The sequence below is a fragment of the Danio aesculapii genome, chromosome 4, assembly GCF_903798145.1.
Source record: "Danio aesculapii chromosome 4, fDanAes4.1, whole genome shotgun sequence".
Classification (NCBI taxonomy): Eukaryota; Metazoa; Chordata; class Actinopteri; order Cypriniformes; family Danionidae; genus Danio; species Danio aesculapii.
The window spans coordinates 40,953,268-40,972,398 of NC_079438.1; the positions used below are offsets into that span (position 1 = coordinate 40,953,268).

Below are 19,131 nucleotides of genomic sequence, written 5' to 3' on the forward strand. Positions count from 1 at the left end.
TAAATCTTTATATGTTTATAATACATCTTTTTACATTTAATAAATGTGTTAAATATAACACTAAATATTTACTTTACTAATTAATAATATTTATTTGCTTTGTTTTATAATTACTGTTTATTAATGTTTGCACACATGAATTACTATAGAAGTTTATAGTAAACAGTCCCTTTATTAATCTGGGGTCGCCACAGTGGAATGAACCGCCAACTTATCCAGCATATGTTTTATGCAGCAGATGCCCTTCCAGCTGCAACCCATTACTGGGAAACACCCATACATTCTCATTCACACTCATACTGTACACTACGGACAATTTTAGCTTACCCAATTCACCTATACCACATGTCTTTGGACTTGTGGGGGAAACCGGAGCACCCGGAGGAAACCCAGGCGAACACCGGGAGAACATGCAAACTCCACACAGAAATGCCAGCTGACCCAGCCGAGTCTCAAACCAGCGACCTTCTTGCTGTGAGGCGAGAGCGCTACCCACTACGCCACCCGAATTCAGAATCATTCATGAACAAAAAGTTTATTACTATTTTTCATGTTTTAAAAGAGTAAATCTATTAGAATTTATTTTAATCTCACTTACATTACTGTTTTAGTTATTAATTTAAAACAAAATGAGCATGTAAAATTAAGCAACTTCAAAGAATATCTCAATTAAAACAATTAGCCATGATTTGGTAGGAAAATGCGGTTTATTTTAAAGTGTGCAGTATTAAATGTACTAAATGTGTAACAAAAACTCAGATAAAACACTGTTGTATATCCAGTTGGTTAATCAAAAGGTGCACACACACATGCAGTCTTCACACTTACTACATCCTAACACAAGAAATATACTGTGTCAGTAAACAAGCTGTCATTGGCAGAGACTGTAAGTGTAGGTATTAATATAGGCCTGAGTGCAAGTAAAGCTTTAACCACTGTAGTGAAGGACTGTTTTACAGAGCTACAATCATAACGTTCTGTAATGTGTGTAAAAACCCCAATATCACCACACCTGTAGGTTCTTTGTCATTGCTTATGGGTGAAAAGAAGTTTAATACACCCAAGAAATGCTTTTCTGTTGGCAAACATCCACATGTTCACACTGCCATGAAGCTATGTTTAGAGGAATGAGTTAATCTGCGCTGCAATCTTTCCTGTCAATAACAAAATAAACACAAATAACATAACAAAAAACATACAATGACTTCTTCACTGTAACACAAACTGCTTTAAAGTACATTATTTTACTTTAAGTTCATTTTAATGAACATTTAGTCTAATAAAACTGATTACTCAACTGATTTAAAATTTAGTTTATTACAAATTTGACAACTTGTATGCCGTATGCATGCTAAAATATGCACTTGACAGATGATGGAATAGCATACATTTATTTTACAGAAATAAGTTTTGGACACACCACTTTGGTTGTTTGAATTGGTATTACATTTGGTGCTATTGAATTTTAAAATATGTATTTGGATGTGGAATGTTTCTGTTTTTACGTATCTGTGTTTACAAAATATGTGCCTATAATTTAAATCAGACCAGACTCTTTCCAGTGGATTTCATTTATTTGTCATGATTTTAATAAGCACATGCATTATGCGGTGATAACACTTGGTTAATAGCAGATATTCAGATAATGAAATTAAATTGCCTATGATCAATATAAACATTCTTCTCCAAAATAATGTACTGTGGTACTAAATAGCAGAACAGTCCTCTTGTAGGAACTTTTGATTGATTATTTATACAGTTGATCTTATAAAAAGTATATTACTCCACCTGCTGGATTGATCTGACATGATATTCATTCATTCATTGTCTTTTTGGCTTAGTGCCTTTATTAATCAGAGGTTGCCACCGAGGGCGCGAAATGAACCGACAACTTATTCAGCATATGTTTTGCCCTTCCAGCCGCAACCCAACACTGGGAAAAACCCATACACTCCTGCATTCACACACATACACTACGACCAGTTTAGTTTAGTTTATTAAATTCACCTATAGCGCATGTCTTTGGACTGTGGGGGAAACCGGAGCACCCGTAGGAAACCCATGCCAACACGGGGGAGAACATGCAAACTCCACACCGAAATGCCAACTGACCCAGCCAGGGCTCGTACCAGAGACTTTCTTGCTGTGAGGCGATCGTGCTATCCACTGCGCCACCGTGACGCCCCTGACATGACATTAATTAATTTAATTAATTTAATTGACAGGTATACAGTATAGAAAATAGTCCTATAATGTTTTAGTTAGGCTTGTGGCTATGATGTAAAGCAATATGATGAATGAAAATATTATTGTAAAATAATATTATTTTCAAAGATTTATTAGAAAATATTATTACACGCATACATAGTTTTAAAGTTTGATTAGACAAATCCATTAAAAATAATAACAATGTCTTCAAATTACACAATACTTGTATACATTGGCTTCTCAGTGATTAAAGCCCAATAACACAACATAAGTGTGGTAATTAAAACTAAAACATAATAAAATAATGAAAAGAAGAATATTAATGGACATCCACAATGCACAAATCTGTAATTCTTCAAAGAAAGGAATTTTTTGTAAGGCACATGAAAACATTTACTCTATACTGTATATACTGAGTAAATGTTTTCATTGCTTCTTCATACTTAGCTGATTGTATTATGTGGATTAAGGCAGAATTTCGCACTTCCCATCGTGACAGCATAACTCCCGATCGTAATCTGAAATCACAAAAGACGAGTAAAAATTTTATGTCTGAAAAGTCACTAAAGAAACCATCAAGTCAGATTATAGCCTTCTATATCTATAGATTTACCTAAAAATTAGAATGATCTAAAACAAACTTACAGTGATGGAGTCGACTCCTGACTGTCCTTTAATAATACAGATGATGGCATTGAACTCAATCCTCTCCAAAACACACTGATAAATCTGATCTCCCATTACATTGACCTCCCTCATGCTCAAATTCAACATATCTGCCTTTTTCTGAGTAAGAGACATCCAAAATGAGCAAAAATAATAATAGTAATAATAATAATAACTGCTATTTTGTCACTCTTTACCTGTATGTTCACCTGTAGATCATGAGCCACCTGTAATGCAGTGAATCCAGTGAATACTGGATCAGGCTTGTAGGGAAAATCATGCACACAGGCTACAGTGGAGTTTCCAACATTCATTGTCAAACTAAACTGATCACTGCCTTCATAACGGGGAGAGTAAAACCACATGCTCTAAAAGAAAAAGAGATGATAAATAGCGCTAAAAATGTGAAGGATTAAATTCAGTCAAAAATTGTTCTCTATGAGTATCTTGCTAATGTTTTTTTAATCGCAATTTTGCAAATTTATTAACTCAAAAATTCCTTCTCACTGTCAGACTACTTGCTAATATTTTCTACTTCTTCATCAGTGTGATGTCAAACTGTGATAGATATCGATCAATCTAAAGCATGACTAAATCAAAATTTTTATAAGTGAACCTAAAGGAAAATAACAAGTCCATCTTCGTTTTAGAAATGAAAAATATTTCTAAACACAATCTCACTACATGAGTGGTCATACGCTGTTTGAAGAGGAAGATGAAGTGTTGTGTGTTGCTGTAGAAGATATTAAGCCATGTCTCACCCCTGAGCTTGTGTCATACTGGCTTTCCAGCACTCTATTAGAAGGGTGGACAATAACTGACTCCACATATTCCATATTGGTCCCCTGAACATGAATCTTTCTTCCGCCACTGAATGAAAAGATATTACATACAACTTCATAAATATGGTTAAATTAGAGTATCAATATCTGAATTCAGCCCAACTTTATACACTTTCTTTTACAAAAACAAAGCACATTACGTACAATGCAGCACATTTCTGCAAACAACGGAAGTAAAACCTATAGGGCAAAAAGTTGTTCTGTTTTGTTTTTTAATAAACTACAGGCTATTTTAAGGTCAAATGTGTAAACTGCACTGAAAACTGATAAGTTGACTGAACTAAATTAATTGAGTAAACTCGTTGCCTCAATTTAATTGAGTAATGGAGTCTCCCAAAACCTGCATATTTAAGTTTATTTAACTTGCTAGTTTTGTAGACTATACTTAAATTGTTCAGTTCACCAAACTTAGTACTTAAGTAGATTATACTTAAATTGTTCTGTTCAGCAAACTTAGTAATAAGTTTGGTGAACTGAACAATTTAAGTATAGTCTACAAAACCGGCAAGTTAAATAAACTTAAATATGCAAGTTTTGGGAGACTCTATTACTCAATTAAATTGAGGCAACAAGTTTACTCAATTAATTTAGTTCAGTCAACTTATTAGGATTTTCAGTGTATGTATATATATATAATATATATATGAATGAGTGTGCAAGCGTGTGTGTAATAATATACCATGAAAAAATGTTTAAATAAATTTTAAACAAAAAATAAGTAGCCGTTTATTTACATTATGATGAATAATAATACCTGAAGCCATTTGTTTTCTGATTTAAAAAAAGACCTTGCTTTTAAAAGGTTGCACATTTTAGAATTTTACAGTCATTTGTGAAAATGACCTATTTTTTTTTTCAAAGGATTAATTATGATTTTGAGCTCACTACACTTGAAATCTTAAGTTTAAGCATTTTCATAGTACATAAGTTAAATTAACTCAGATTTTTAAGTGATAAGACCAAAATGCTACATTTTAAGTTATGTTCAGTCAACTTTAATTGTTTAAGTAAAGACAACCTTAGGATTTACAGTGTGCAGCTCTCAGAAATAAGACAACACTTGAAGAAAATGACCAGCAATTCTCACTTCTTCTTTCATTTATTTCTGCTTGTAGAGATCATTCATTTGCAAAACTTTTTTTCCATATAAAGAACATTCTTGTAAACGTTGCGTTAAACTAATCTAAAATGGTTTTACCTTTTCCAGCTGTTTCTAGGCTGTACTCCTGTGCATCTGGGCTGGGAACTGTAAGTGATGATGCTGTTACCATGACAACGGTCGTCAGGGGTAATAGCACACATTTTCACCGTTCCTTTAATTTCACTGGGAGGAATGTGAAACCTTAAAGTTTCATTGGTGCTGTCAAACACTGGAGATCTGGAGGAAAACATTTATGCACATTTATAAAGTCTCATTTATTTGAATCAACACACATTCGTTTACTATACATTACTGAACACAGACACACAGTCTCACTCTTTAACAATACAGTCCAGATCCCCCTGGATACGTATTTTGGTGACAGAGTTCAGGTTTCTTCCTCTTAGTAAAACATTGTTTCTGCCATGAAAAGAAACTTTGTGGGGCTCTAAAACGAGAATCTCTGGCTCCTACGAAACACAAAATGTTACACTTAATAAAAGACAGCAAAGCAAAAAGAGGGGAAATATCTATTTAAGAAAATTGTAATGTAAATATAAATTAGTCTTAAATAAAATGTATTAATTTGATCACATTTTAATGAGTTATGATCATATTGCTAATAGGAACTAAATTGGTCCTCAAAAGTGAAACAAATCTTCAAATCATTGATGGGAAAATTGAAAAAGAAAAGCTCCTCTTCCTAAAATGTGAAGTTGGCCATAAATATTCAGATTAACGCTTACTTTGTACTCAGAGAGTAGACCCTTACATGCATCCTAAAAAGTAGAAAAGAAAGTTTAGTAGAAAAAGAGAACTTATTTATATTGAGTAAATGCTTCAGACAGTGCAATATGTCTTATATAATAGTAAATTAAAACAAATTTCATTCTAAGTTATTCCCACTGTGGATACGATAAAGCATTGGACTGAATGAAACACATTGCCTCACCTGAAGGTTTGACTGTGATCCACTTCCATGAGTCCAATCACAACGCTGGGATAAAGAAGACCAGTGACACCCAGATGAGATACACTGTGCACACCTGTGAAAATGCACAAGACCTGTGTTAATAACCTGAGAAATCTGCGTTAATATTGAGGTAGTGGATTTATTTTCTTACAGTGTATAAGAAACATTTGGTGAATTATCGGTGATACTGGAGCAGTTTGTCAACATCAGCATCTTTGTGATCTTCAGATCCTCAATAGTAACAGTAGCAGACACTTTAAAACCTAAATAGAATTTAAAATCTTAAAATGGTTATAAAAATCTTAATATGAATTAAGATAATATTAATAATAATAAAATAATTTAAAAAAAAAAAATAAAAAAAAATAATAATATATATATATATATATATATATATATATATATATATATATATATATATATATATATATATATATATATATATATATATATATATATATATATATATATATGTATATATATATGTATATGTATATGTATGTTCCATATAACATCATACACACAATTTCTCTGAGGTAGCACTGACCTCCAGTATTTAGTAGCTGATCAGAAAAATTACAGGAGCATTTTGGGAAAACTGCAGTCAAATCCGATCCGTTACAAATGTTCACTCTTCCACTGCTGAAGACACATGAGAAGGCAGGATTTCCTGTGCTCTCCAGACTCAAAGCAAGATATAGAGTAATCTGAGGAGGAGAGGGCAATAGCTGATTGATAAAAAAGTAATTCTTAGTAATAACATACAGATAATTTTAGATAATAATATAAACCTCTGTAGAAGATTTCTGTGCCATATGGAACGAAAGCAGTTCTGTCTGAAGAGAGTTTTTTGGAATGGACACCCATGAAGAATTTGAGCATTCATCATGAGTGGAACATCTGGAAAACAAAAACATACCACAAACTTTCACTTATAGAAAGGGCTGCACTCTGCTCTACAATAAGGCGTTGTGCAGATGCAACGGAAAGCAAAGATCATGTGTGAATTGTCACAAGTGAAACTGACCTCTGTGTTTTCACGCACCAGCCGCAGAGAGGATCAAGAGCAGATCTGCAGTCCTTCAGAGTGCTGTATTTAGCACAGCGAACCACAGACACTCTTCTTATCTACATCAAAAACATGAGCGGAAACACATCCATTTTAAGGGCTCTTTAAACCTGGTTACTTCATGGGTTTCTTATCGGACAGCTATCTGATCATGAAATGGAGAAACGCATTTGAGATGGCAATAAATCCAATTGCTCAAACCTCTGGACCTCTGGAGCGTATTATAGACTAAACCAAAAAACTCTAAATGCACCCGGTTGTTGAAACCACATATGTGAATTTTGCTCCTCCCAAATTGTAAAAAAATAAACCATGTGAGATACGGGCTGGCGTCAGATATAACAGCGCTAATGCAATAAGCAACAGAAACACCACAGATAACAGTTTGAGATGCTTGTTTTGCTTTATCTAATTTTTTTTCATTTAATTTTAATTTTGACAGTGAAATTACAAAATTAAAGTGTTGAATTAATATCAAATGGCAGCATTAAAAACAATAGAAAAAACAATAGAAAAATCTAGCGTTTCATTCATTTACAAAGGAACAGTGTTTAGTTTTTGGGAGAGTAGGCTATACACAAATGAATGTGAACCCTTTACAGTTTTGAATGATGTCTTGCGCATATCTGTATGACAGAAACAGAATAAAAAAATAGGGGTTATTAAAGCCGCCCCGCCGACTGCTGTGCCACCCTCTGCAACACATTTCCATGCCTAAATCTGCCACTGATATACAATAATTTGCATGCCAAAGAAGAAATATAGCTAATGTTTCTGTAATTAATAAAATTAGCAGGTGTATAGGATGCTTTAATTGACGTAACCTAGTTAAGTTTGCATATAGTGGAGCATATGATGATTGGATCATCTGTTCAGCGCAGTGTTTCTCAATCACGTTCTTGGAGTATCACCAGCTCTGCACATTTTCCACATTTCTCCTTAACCAAACATACCTTATCATCAGCTCATTAGCAGAGACTGAAAGACTTGTAATGGGTGTGACAAAGAAGACATAAAATATGTAGTGTTGGTGGTCCTACAAAAATGTGGTTGAGAAACACTGGTTTAGCAGATACGTATTTACATGATCAAATGTAAATGGAACCATTTTTACAAGTCAGATATCTGAGAAATCGCATAAATTGACCAGGTGTAAACAGACCCTGAATTAATTTATGAGGTCAGTGCCTTTTCATGTTGTTTGAAATCAGTTCAGTTCAATCCAAGTTTACTTGTATGGTGCTTTTCCCAATAATTATCATTCCAAAGCAGCTTCACAAAAAGGTGCACCTCATTACATTACAGTCAGAATCAGAAAAAATAATGAGTTGTGTAAAGGGTTGGCAGTATATAAAACGTACAACAATAAAATAACGATATTTGAAGTTATATTTTTAAAATTAAGTATCGAATTTTATTATGCTCACCTGTTTCCTCAGAGCGATGTAGATGTGTTTTAAATCTACCGGATCAAAGTGCATTCTGGGAAACACTGCTCGTTCATCATCAGATTTATACAGCACTGTTGGGCAGCCTGGTGTGTAATTCTCATCCAAAACCAGCTAGACATACAAATACTAAATAATCATCTTATGGTTAAAATGCTAAAGATGAAGGAACAACAAAAAAATTTACTCAGTGAGACTACTGAAAACTAAGACGTGTGTGTAAGATAGAGGTGAAAGAGACCTTTAACAGTTGACCATCACTGGTTCCCATGAACAGCACAATCCAGGATCCACTTCTAACTGCTGCTACTGATGACATTGAGCTGGACTTGAACACCACAGAGAGCGGCTGAAGTGCATTACCACTCTGAAACACAAATTAGCCAACTAATCATAGAATGTAATTAATCTTATCTAAATGCATTTCACATAATAGAAACCCAATTGATAATTAAAAACTGCCATTTTCTTCCTGATAGTTGTTAAATATTCATTTTATTCTTTGTAAAGGTGTGTGAAATGTGTATACAAATGATTTGAAAATATTGTTTACACTGACGGTTACTAACCTCAGAACCACACGTCTTTCCTCCCTGAGCACAGAACTCTTTGACTCTGCCTTGAATGCGGCTGATATTATACAGAGCCACCACGGTGTTCTCTGGGTCCTCCTGATCCTGTGCACTGAACACTCCTGCCCAAATAACAGCCTTCTCTGAGGGAATAACAGCAGAGGAGACCAGCACTGGACGAGCTTTATCACTGCAGCACTTTATCACTGCAGACTGAAGAGATTTGAAGATTTCACTCTTTTTTCTTTTAGAGCTGTCCATCCACAGGACATGAACTTTCCTCTCAGAGTCAGTCTTTGTGTTGACAAATAAGTACAAATCTGAGGACGAATCTCTCTGGAATCCATCAACAAACGCCACATCTCTCGCACTGGTCTGGATAGAAGGTTGTGCTCCTTCCCCTATGATAGAAAAAATCCCAAAAGCCTGAGACTGTAAAGTGTTCCACAGTGTAGCAATGGAATAATGATTTTGTGATGATTTTTCACTCTTTTTCCCAACCAAAAGGTATCTACTGCCGCTTGAACCTGCTATAACAGCAACAGTTTTCTCATTCTCTTGTGTCTCTTGTCCTAGCAATATATTATCTTCATAGTAAATACTATTTGTAATGTCATTTATATCAAGAATTTCACAATATCCATTATTAAAAGTCCCGCATGTTATCAAGGTGCCGTTGTCTTCAAAAGGCACCAGAATGTTGACTCTGTTTAGATGAGTGTTATTATTAATGTCCATCTTCTTCTCTTCAGAAAGATCGTGTCTCATCTGATGCAGTCGATGCTCAGTCACAACAAACAGCTTACCGTTACCAACTACAAAGTTCTCGATTTCTTCATCAAAATCAACCACATCACTGCAAATGCAGTACTTCAGAAGTACAAGTACTCCAAGTAAGTATCCTCTCATGTTGAACTGCTGCTTCTGAACTGACGAGATCAATGTTGAACTGTGCTCAGAGGCGTTTGGTGAAGTATAGGTGAAAGATCTGAGATGAATGCAATAATTTTTTGATATGCAATGACCATGTCTAATAACTATGTAAGCCCGTTCCCGCCACTGAATAAAAAAAATTATTGAAAAAAAAAAATTAAGTCAGAATTCTTAGTTATAAAGTCAGAATTGCGAGTTATAAAGTCGCAATTCTGTGTTATAAAGTCGCAATTCTGAGTTATAAAGTCAGAATTGCGAGTTATTAAGTCAGAATTCCGAGTTACAAATGAGTTTCCTGTTATGCCGACTGGCCATAAATGGAGTTTTAAAGACGCATGCACATTAGCTCATAATCACAACATAAAGCCTATATCTGACTTTTTAATGTTTATCACGCTTTAAAAAAGGAAATATATAGTTGAACTAGGCTGTCTATTTATTCGTATGGATTTGTTCTTTTTTTTTTTTATTATTACCATTTGGTCTAAATAGCAATTATAAAGCATTAAACAGAGCGCCCGAAACTAGCTATAGGTTGTGTGATTCCTCAAAGTCTAAAATTAGGATTTCATTGTTATTTATCTATTATATGTGTAACAGTTATATGATTTATCGCAGCTGTTATTTGTTTCCTATTGCAAGAGTGTCCTCGTATGGTGTACTTGGGAGCTGCAGACATATCGTACATAGACATTATAAAGGGCTAAAACTAAAAGGGTTGTATTAGTTTATATTTCAGTTCAGTAAAAGTGTCAACCAAATACTGTGTATTCCTGGCCTTTATTGGTAAACTGGGCTGCGAATCCATACCACACGACAAGCAGAGAACCTACAGAAAGAGTCTTTAACACTTCATTTATGGCTAATCGCCATAACAAAAAACTCCTTTAAAACTCGCAATTCTGACTTAATAACTTGCAATTCTGACTTTATAACTAGGAATTCTGACTTTATAACTCAGAATTGCGACTTAATAACTCAGAATTGCGACTTAATAACTCAGAATTCTGACTTTATAACTCAGAATTGCAACTTTATAACTCAGAATTCTGACTTTAATTTTTTTTTAATAAATTTTTTTGTTCACTTAATTTTTTTTATTCAGGGGCGGGAACGGGCTTCCATAAATAACAGCTATGCTATTGTTTTCTCAACAAGCAAAAAAAAAAAAAAAAAAATATATATATATATATATATATATTTGTAAGTATTTAAATGTAATGATGCATAATTCGGTAACACTTTAAAATAATGACTCATTCGTTAATGTTAAATTATGTATTTACTAACATGAACAAACTTTTAATAATACATTTATTATGGTATTTATTCATCTTTGTTAACGTTCATAAATGTTATTTAAGTTAAATAACATTAGTTCATGTTAGTGCATGTTAACTTACTGTGCATTACCTATGTCAACAAACACAACTGTTGATATTAGTAATGCATTGGTAAATGTTGAACTATGATTAATAAATGCTTTACAACATTATTCATACTTAATGTTTGCAAATAGTAAATAATAATAATTATGAATGAAGAATAATTAGAAAAACTCAGAATCGTATCTGTAACTCAGTGGTAACCACTAAAACTTCAGCGTTAGACATGCACTTTTCTTGTGTTTTTGCTTTGGACTGTTTTGGGGATTAATGACTTGTTCTGCTGCCTCGACCTTTTGCTTGTTTTATGGTTTACTCTTTGTGGATTTACCTCTGTTACAGATGTTTGCCCCTGTTTTTTGATCCCTGCTTGTCTGGCCATTCTAAAGAAACTGTGTTTGGATCTCTACTATTGTCTTCGTGCTCTTTTACATAGCCATTGTGTAGGGAAAAACAACACACACACATGTATTTGTATTTTTTTCACAAGTATTACAAGTAAATTTTACAAGCAAATGAATGCAATGCCTCTTCACTCTACTTAAACTATAATTGTATTAATAAAATGGAGAAAAGATCATATCTGTCACAGAGGTAAACAGTGGGTTTATCATTGGTTCATCCAATAATAACCAACAACATGATTTTTTCTTTTATTTAAATAACATAAAACTTACTTTCAACATTTACGCAGCAAGCTGGAAGCTAAAAAATTTTATGAAAATCGGTTTAAATGGATTTGTATAAATTCACATTTGACGTTTTAAATGGATTGAACACAATAAAGGTGATGAACTGCAATTGTGAATTAGCTTATTTTAAGTTAAATGAACAAGAAGCAGTTTCAGTGCAATTTCAATAGTCTTGCATAAACTTTCATAAAAATATTTGTCAGGCTGTGAAAACAACACCAGCTTTATGATCTTGTCCATTTTGTTCTTGCCGTCGGTTGCTGAAGTTAAATAAAAGGAACATCTTGTTTATTATTAGTTTGTGCATTTCACTTATCAGTGTTCAAATTTGTTGACTGAACACTTCTCAAATAAGATGGCACCCATGCTCCAAACTATAGTCTACACACTCGGGAGTATACTGTATGTTTGGCTTGTAATACAGTAATAGCACGATAAAGAATGTTCAGACGGGCCATTTTACTTTATAAAACATCAACGTATAATCAATAGCCTTTTTAAAGTGACAAACTGCTGGTAACAATTGGCTTTTAGTTTTGCGAATAACCAAGGTTTCTGTTAAAAATATTCTGCAATGCTCTACTTGAAAAGGAAAGCCTGCTGGTAAGCAAGTTAAAACTATTTTGGTCAATAATCCCTATGTTTAACAGCCTATTGATGGGTTTTTGCTGCCTATTTATGTACATCTGTTATAATGCCTGTAGATGGTGACAAACTACAGCCTATGAGCACTGTGTACAGTATCTACTACAAGTGATTGCTTGCATTGTTACAGTGGAGTTTATCATTATAAAATTAATGTAAAAAAAATAACCTCACTTGAAGAATCTGCGATCTAAAATTTAGATGTGCGTATAAAAAGCTAATTTGAAATGCTTATTGAAAATGGCAAATTGTGTCCAAATGACAATTTAATCTGACCATAAAGCTGTTTCATACCACAAGGGTGCAGCAGTACTGCAAAACTACGTAAAAATACAAGAATTGAATAAAAAGTGCGCAGTCTAAAAAAAGTCAAGATTCGTTTTTGTCTCGCATTTTCTTTTGTGCTTGATCATTAAAAGTGATTGATTGCTAAATGTTAAAACGTACAAAACATCTACATGTCGCAATCAGGGCAGATTTGCTGCCGTGTTGCGCGGACGTTTCTGACATCATCAGAACCGCTGCTTTCACTTCCATTTACTTCAGCAGCAGCAGCGCATCTGAGAGTTTTGCACACTTCAGCTGCTCTTCAGATATGCAAGATGAGAGGATACTTGCTTGGAGTACTTGTATTTTTGAAATACTGCATTTGCAGTGATGTGGTGGATTTTGATGGAGATATCAAGGACTTTGTAGTTGGTAACAGTAAGTTGTTTGTTCTTACTGAGAATCGACTGCATCAGATGAGACACGATCTTTCTAAAGAAAAGAAGAAGAATGGCATCAATAATAACACTCATCCAGTCAACATTCTGGTGCCTTTTGACAACAACGGCACCCTGATTACATGTGGGACTTATGAAGTTGGATACTGCGAAGTTCTTGATATAAATGACATTACAAACAGTATTTATTATGAAAGTAAATTATTTATAGGTCCGAAAGAAAGTGAGAAGTCTGTAGCGTTTATTGCGGGAACAAGCAAGAGTAGATACCTTTTGATTGGGAAAAAGCTCGACCCGAAAAATCCCGTTCTTAGATTGCGGAACACTTTACAGTCTCAATTAGGTGGTATTTTCTCTTATAACGAGGCAGGGTCAGATCCTGCCATTCAGAGCACCGCGAGAGAAGTGGAGTTTGTTGATGGATTCCAGAGAGATTCGTCCTCAGATTTGTACTTATTTGTCAACACAAAGACTGACTCTGAGAGGAAAGTTCATGTCCTGTGGATGGACAGCTCTAAAAGCACAAAGAGTGAAATCTTCAAATCTCTTCAGTCTGCAGTGATAAAGTGCTGCGGTGATAAAGCTCGTCCAGTGCTGGTCTCCTCTGCTGTTATTCCCTCAGAGAAGGCTGTTATTTGGGCAGGAGTGTTCAGTGCACAGGATCAGGAGGACCCAGAGAACACCGTGGTGGCTCTGTATAATATCAGCCGCATTCAAGGCAGAGTCAAAGATTTCTGCACTCAGGGAGAAAAGACGTGTGATTCTGAGGTTGGAAACAGTCAAACAATGTTTTTAAATCATTTGTATGCACATTTTACTTGCATTTCCATAGAATAAAGCTAATATTTAGCTACTATCAAGAAAACTGCATTTTTAATTATCTAGTTGGTTTTTAGTGTGTGAAATGCATTCATTCATTCATTCATTCATTTTCTTTTCGGCTTAGTCTCTTTATTTATCTGAGGTCGCCACAGTGGAATGAACCGCCAACTTATCCAGCATATGTTTTACACAGCGAATGCCCTTCCAGCTGCAACCCTTTACTGGGAAACACCCATACGCTCTCATTCACACACATACACTACAGACAATTTAGCTTACCCAATTCACCTATGGCGTATTTTTTGGACCTTCTTGCTGTGAGGTGACACCGCTACCCACTGCGTCACCCTGAAATGCATTTAGCTAAGATAAATTACATTCTATGGTTAGTTGGCTAATTTGTGTTTCAGAGTGATAGTGAACTTCAGCCGTTCTCTGTGGTCTTGAAGTCCAGCTCAATGTCATCAGTAGCAGCAGTTAGAAGTGGATCCTGGATTTTGCTGTTCATGGGAAACAGTGATGGTCAACTAATAAAGGTCTGCTACCTCTCTATCGTTATGATTTTCTCACCAGCCTCAGTGAGATGTCGAAATTCCTGCTTATTATTTAGGCCTATTACTAACTATAGCTTTGCATTGAATGTACAAAATCTATTATTAAATAAAATTTAATTGCATTTACTCTCTGTTTGATTTCTGCAGCTGGTTTTGGATGAGAATTACACACCAGGCTGTCCAACAGTGCTGTATAAATCTGATGATGAACGAGCAGTGTTTCCCAGAATGCACTTTGATCCTGTAGATTCCAAACACATCTACATCGCTCTGAGGAAACAGGTGACGAAAATTTAGTATACACAAAAGTTGCCGAAAAATGATCTACTGAGTTAAGCTTTGTAGTACAAGACTTTTCATATTCCTTGCTGGTGTGCTTGAAACATCATTCCTAATTATATTTGGTAATGTTTTTTATTGTAGATAAGAAGAGTGTCTGTGGTTCGCTGTGCTAAATACAGCACTCTGAAGGACTGCAGATCGGCTAAGGATCCTCTCTGTGGTTGGTGTGTGAACACGCAGAGGTCAGCCAGCCAGTCTGTAACACATTATAACTGCTCTAGGATGCATTTGCACTTATATGCTGCTGAAAAAATAAAGCGAACACTTGGAGTTACGTTGTGTTGTTAACATACATTACATAAAGTGTTTCCCTTTTTTTCAGCAGCTTATATCTTGTCATTTATTACCAGTATACAGTAGACATGAAAAGAAGTGTGTGAAAGTTTTTTAAGTGCTGTTGCTGTTTTTATTTAGATGTTCCATTCGAGATGAATGCTCAAATTCTTCATGGGTGTCCATTCCAAAAAACTCTCTTCAGACGGAACTGCTTTCTTTTCATATGGCACAGAAATCTTCTACAAAGGTTGATATTATGATCTTTGCTTATTATCAAATAGAAAACATTTACATTTTTTATTTATTCAGCTATTGCCCTCTCCTCCTCAGATTACTCTCCATCTTGCTTTGAGTCTGGAGAGCACAGGAAATCCTGCCTTCTCATGTGTCTTCAGCAGTGCAAGAGTGAACATATGTAACGGATCTGATCTGACTGCAGTTTTCCCAAAATGCTCCTGTAATTTTTCTAATCAGCTACTAAATACTGGAGGTCAGTGCTACCTCAGAGAAATTGTGTATATAATATTATATGGAGTATTTATGTTGTCATGTTAATATTTTTGTAGTCCTGAACTTATTTAAAAAATCTGTTTATATTTATATAAAGTGTCTGCTACTGTTACTGTTGAGGATCAGAAGATCACAAAGATGCTGATGTTGACAAACTGCTCCAGTATCACTGATAATTCACTAAATGTTTCCTATACACAGTAAGAAAATTAAATCCACTACCTGAATATTAACGCAGATTTCTCAGGTTATTAACACAGGTCTTGTGCATTTTCACAGGTGTGCGCAGTGTATCTCATCTGGGTGTCACTGGTCTTCTTCACCCCAGCGTTGTGATTGGACACATGCAAGTGGATCACAGTTAAACATTCAGGTGAGGCAATGTGTTTCATTCAGTCCAATGCTTTATTTTATGCAGATTGGGTAATAGATTAGAGTTAAATCTTTTGGCGATAAAAGCACAATTGATAGCAGAAATTTCATTGCGCTTACTGAAGCTAACTCGCAAAGTAAATGAACAGACTCTTTTTTTCTGCTTTTTAGGATGCATGTAAGGATCTACACTCTGAGTACAAAGTAAGTTTCATTATGAATATTTATGTCCAGCTTCACATGATAAGAATGCTAGTTTTTTCAGTATGTTTTAAAAAATAAGATTACTTTATAGCAATCTGAAATTTGTTACACTTTTAGAAACAATTTTCTAATAAAAAAGCAAAACCTTTTTTATTGTTAGCAAATTTTTTTGTCACAATCTTCATTATTTATGCTTATGTATGTGTGTGTGTGTGTGTGTGTTTAATTTTCTAAAATATTTACAAGAACTGCATACTATTGTTGTTTTGTAGGAGCCAGAGATTCTCTCTTTAGAGCCCCACAAGGTTTCTTTTCATGGCAGAAACAATGTTTTACTAAGAGGAAGAAACCTGAACTCTGTCACCAAAATCCGTATTCAGGGGCATCTGGACTGTATTGTTAAAGAGTGAGACTGTGTGTCTGTGTTTAGTAAATGAATGTGTGTAGATTCAGATTAATGAGACTTATATAAGTAAAATGTGCATGATTGTTTTCCTCCAGATCTCCAGTGTTTGATCGCTCCAGTGATACTCTAAGCTTCCACATTCCTCCCAGTGAAACTAAAGGAACAGAGAGAATGTGTGTTGTTACCCCTGACGACCATTGTCATGGTAACAGCATCATCATTTACAGTTCCCAGCCCAAATGCACAGGAGTACAGCCTAGAAACAGCTGGAGAAGGTAAAACCATTTTTCAGATCACCTTCCACATCACATCTGTGCCTTAACATCACATATAGTTAAAGTCAGAATTATTAGCCCCCCGTAATTATTAGCCCCCCTGTTTATTTTTTCCCAAATTTCTGTTTAACGAAGAGAAGATTTTTTCAACACATTTCTAAACATAATAGTTTTAATAACTCATCTCTAATAACGGATTTATTTTATCTTCACCATGATGACAGTAAATAATATTTGACTAGATATTTTTCAAGACACTTCTATACAGCTTAAAGTGACATTTAAAGGCTTAACTAGGTTAATTAAGTTAACTAGGCAGGTTAGGGTAACTAGCCAAGTTATTGTATAACAATGGTTTGTTCTGTAGACTATTCATTCACCTTATTTTCCGCGTACGAGTGGGCGCAGCCATTTGAATCATTTTGGCTCGAGACTTCCGGTCTCATTCACTTCCATTAATTTTTAAACGTTTAAAAACAGCCTGTTTTGCTGCTTGGTGTTGCAAACTGATATTTTCTTATTATATTATTCTACTTTGTCTGTATTGTCGTGCAAACACTTGTTTGTAGAGTAAGTAGTTTAACCGTTTTCTGCCGTTTATTATTCCTAGTCATTTCTCCCATAGGCAGCTGAATCGGAAGTTCTAAAACAATCGCAAAAACGCGCACACTTCCGCATTGAAGAATAAGGTCAATAGAAAACAAATTGCTTAAAGGGGCTAATAATTTTGACCTTAAAGTGGTTCATAAAAAATTAAAAACTGCTTTTATTCTAGCCAAAATAAAACAAATAACACATTTCCTTACTCTGTTAAAAATAATTTGGGAAATATTTTAAAAAGAAGAAAAAAATTCAAAGTGGGGCTAAAAATTCTGACTTCAATTGTATATTCAAATTAGGAAATCTAATGGCATACAGTCTATTTTAATCACCAAATTTACAAGAATGATGTTTATCTGGAGAAAATATTTGGAAAGTAATAGTCCACAAATATATGCAAGACAGCACAGAATGAAAGCAGAAGTGAAAGTCATTGGTCATTTTCTCCAAGCAACCTGCTCTATGACAGCCAGCTTGTAACTTTTAACAGTTTAACATCCATGTGTCTATGGGCTTGCCCATGCTAGACCCACATACACAAAAACTGGGAGGTGGGAAGTAATAAAATGTGAATGCTAGTCTTTGATATTTTATGTGTATCATTCAGTGGTGGAAGGAAGATTCATGTTCAGGGGACCAATATGGAATTTGTGGAGTCAGTTATTGTTCAATCTTCTAATAAAGTGCTGGAAACCCAGTATGACGCAAGCTCAGGGGTGAGACATGAGTTTATTTCTTCTACAGGAACACACAGCACTTCATCTGACAAACAAACTCTGCTATTTATAATTTCAGAATCTTCAAGCAGCTCACACATGTAGTATATGCAGTGTCGCTTGGCACAGTTTATTATTAATTTAAAAATAACTGTTAAATGAACTTATTTTAAAAAGTTCCTTTACTTTAGCATCTCACTGATCTCCAAACTGTTTTGATGTCTAGGATATTTGAAAATAGTGTTATTTGATTGATTAGTTGTTTTTTTTAAACAATATATTAAGGAACTAGTCAATTGAATTATTGATTGTCAGTTACCACCCATAGCATGAAAATAATCTTCAGCTTATCTGTTGGAGTGTTAAGATATTCTTACTTTAAGATATTCTTATCTTTCTATTTGCTGTCAAATGTCACTTTTTATTATCTCTCGGGATATGTGTATTATCTTTTTCAGAGCATGTGGGTTTATTCTCCCCGTTATGAAGGCAGTGATCACTCTAACTTGTCACTGAATGTTGGAAACTCCACTGTAGCCTGTGTGCAGGATTTCTCTTACAAGCCTGATCCAGTATTCACTGGATTCACTACATTACAGGTGGCTCATGATCTACAGGTGAACATAAAGGTAAGTTTCAAATATATATAGTCTTAAAATCTCTCTGTAAACATTACTCATATGAGCAGTCAGTTTTTCTGCACATCACCATGTGAATCTCCCAACCTTATCACAATCCCATATTCTCTCTTTCTC

General features: G+C 34.7%; 2 protein-coding genes across 2 annotated transcripts in view; one reads left to right on the forward strand and one right to left on the reverse strand.

The window, feature by feature from the left end:
* Nucleotides 1–2,638: 2,638 nt before the first annotated feature.
* LOC130222485 (plexin-C1-like) lies at nucleotides 2,639–9,828 on the reverse strand. The gene is made up of 15 exons (XM_056455057.1): nucleotides 8,917–9,828; nucleotides 8,589–8,714; nucleotides 8,327–8,461; nucleotides 6,858–6,958; nucleotides 6,622–6,730; nucleotides 6,378–6,537; nucleotides 5,982–6,084; nucleotides 5,810–5,903; nucleotides 5,604–5,636; nucleotides 5,194–5,327; nucleotides 4,915–5,094; nucleotides 3,636–3,744; nucleotides 3,072–3,242; nucleotides 2,854–2,994; nucleotides 2,639–2,726 (listed from the first exon to the last, which is right to left on the reverse strand). Exons 1-15 carry the CDS (start codon nucleotides 9,826–9,828, stop codon nucleotides 2,652–2,654), a joined length of 2,583 nt encoding a protein of 860 aa, XP_056311032.1. The 3' UTR covers nucleotides 2,639–2,651.
* A 3,306-nt stretch (nucleotides 9,829–13,134) lies between these two features.
* The window catches only part of LOC130223005 (plexin-C1-like), a 31,749-nt gene continuing 25,752 nt past the window's right edge, over nucleotides 13,135–19,131 (forward strand). Inside the window, exons 1-13 of the mRNA XM_056455656.1 lie at nucleotides 13,135–14,067; nucleotides 14,532–14,657; nucleotides 14,823–14,957; nucleotides 15,099–15,199; nucleotides 15,432–15,540; nucleotides 15,624–15,783; nucleotides 15,901–16,003; nucleotides 16,083–16,176; nucleotides 16,347–16,379; nucleotides 16,652–16,785; nucleotides 16,881–17,060; nucleotides 18,268–18,376; nucleotides 18,835–19,005. Of these exons, the coding sequence (XP_056311631.1) occupies nucleotides 13,177–14,067; nucleotides 14,532–14,657; nucleotides 14,823–14,957; nucleotides 15,099–15,199; nucleotides 15,432–15,540; nucleotides 15,624–15,783; nucleotides 15,901–16,003; nucleotides 16,083–16,176; nucleotides 16,347–16,379; nucleotides 16,652–16,785; nucleotides 16,881–17,060; nucleotides 18,268–18,376; nucleotides 18,835–19,005 (2,346 nt within the window). The 5' untranslated portion in view covers nucleotides 13,135–13,176. The remainder of the gene's footprint in view (nucleotides 14,068–14,531; nucleotides 14,658–14,822; nucleotides 14,958–15,098; nucleotides 15,200–15,431; nucleotides 15,541–15,623; nucleotides 15,784–15,900; nucleotides 16,004–16,082; nucleotides 16,177–16,346; nucleotides 16,380–16,651; nucleotides 16,786–16,880; nucleotides 17,061–18,267; nucleotides 18,377–18,834; nucleotides 19,006–19,131) is intronic.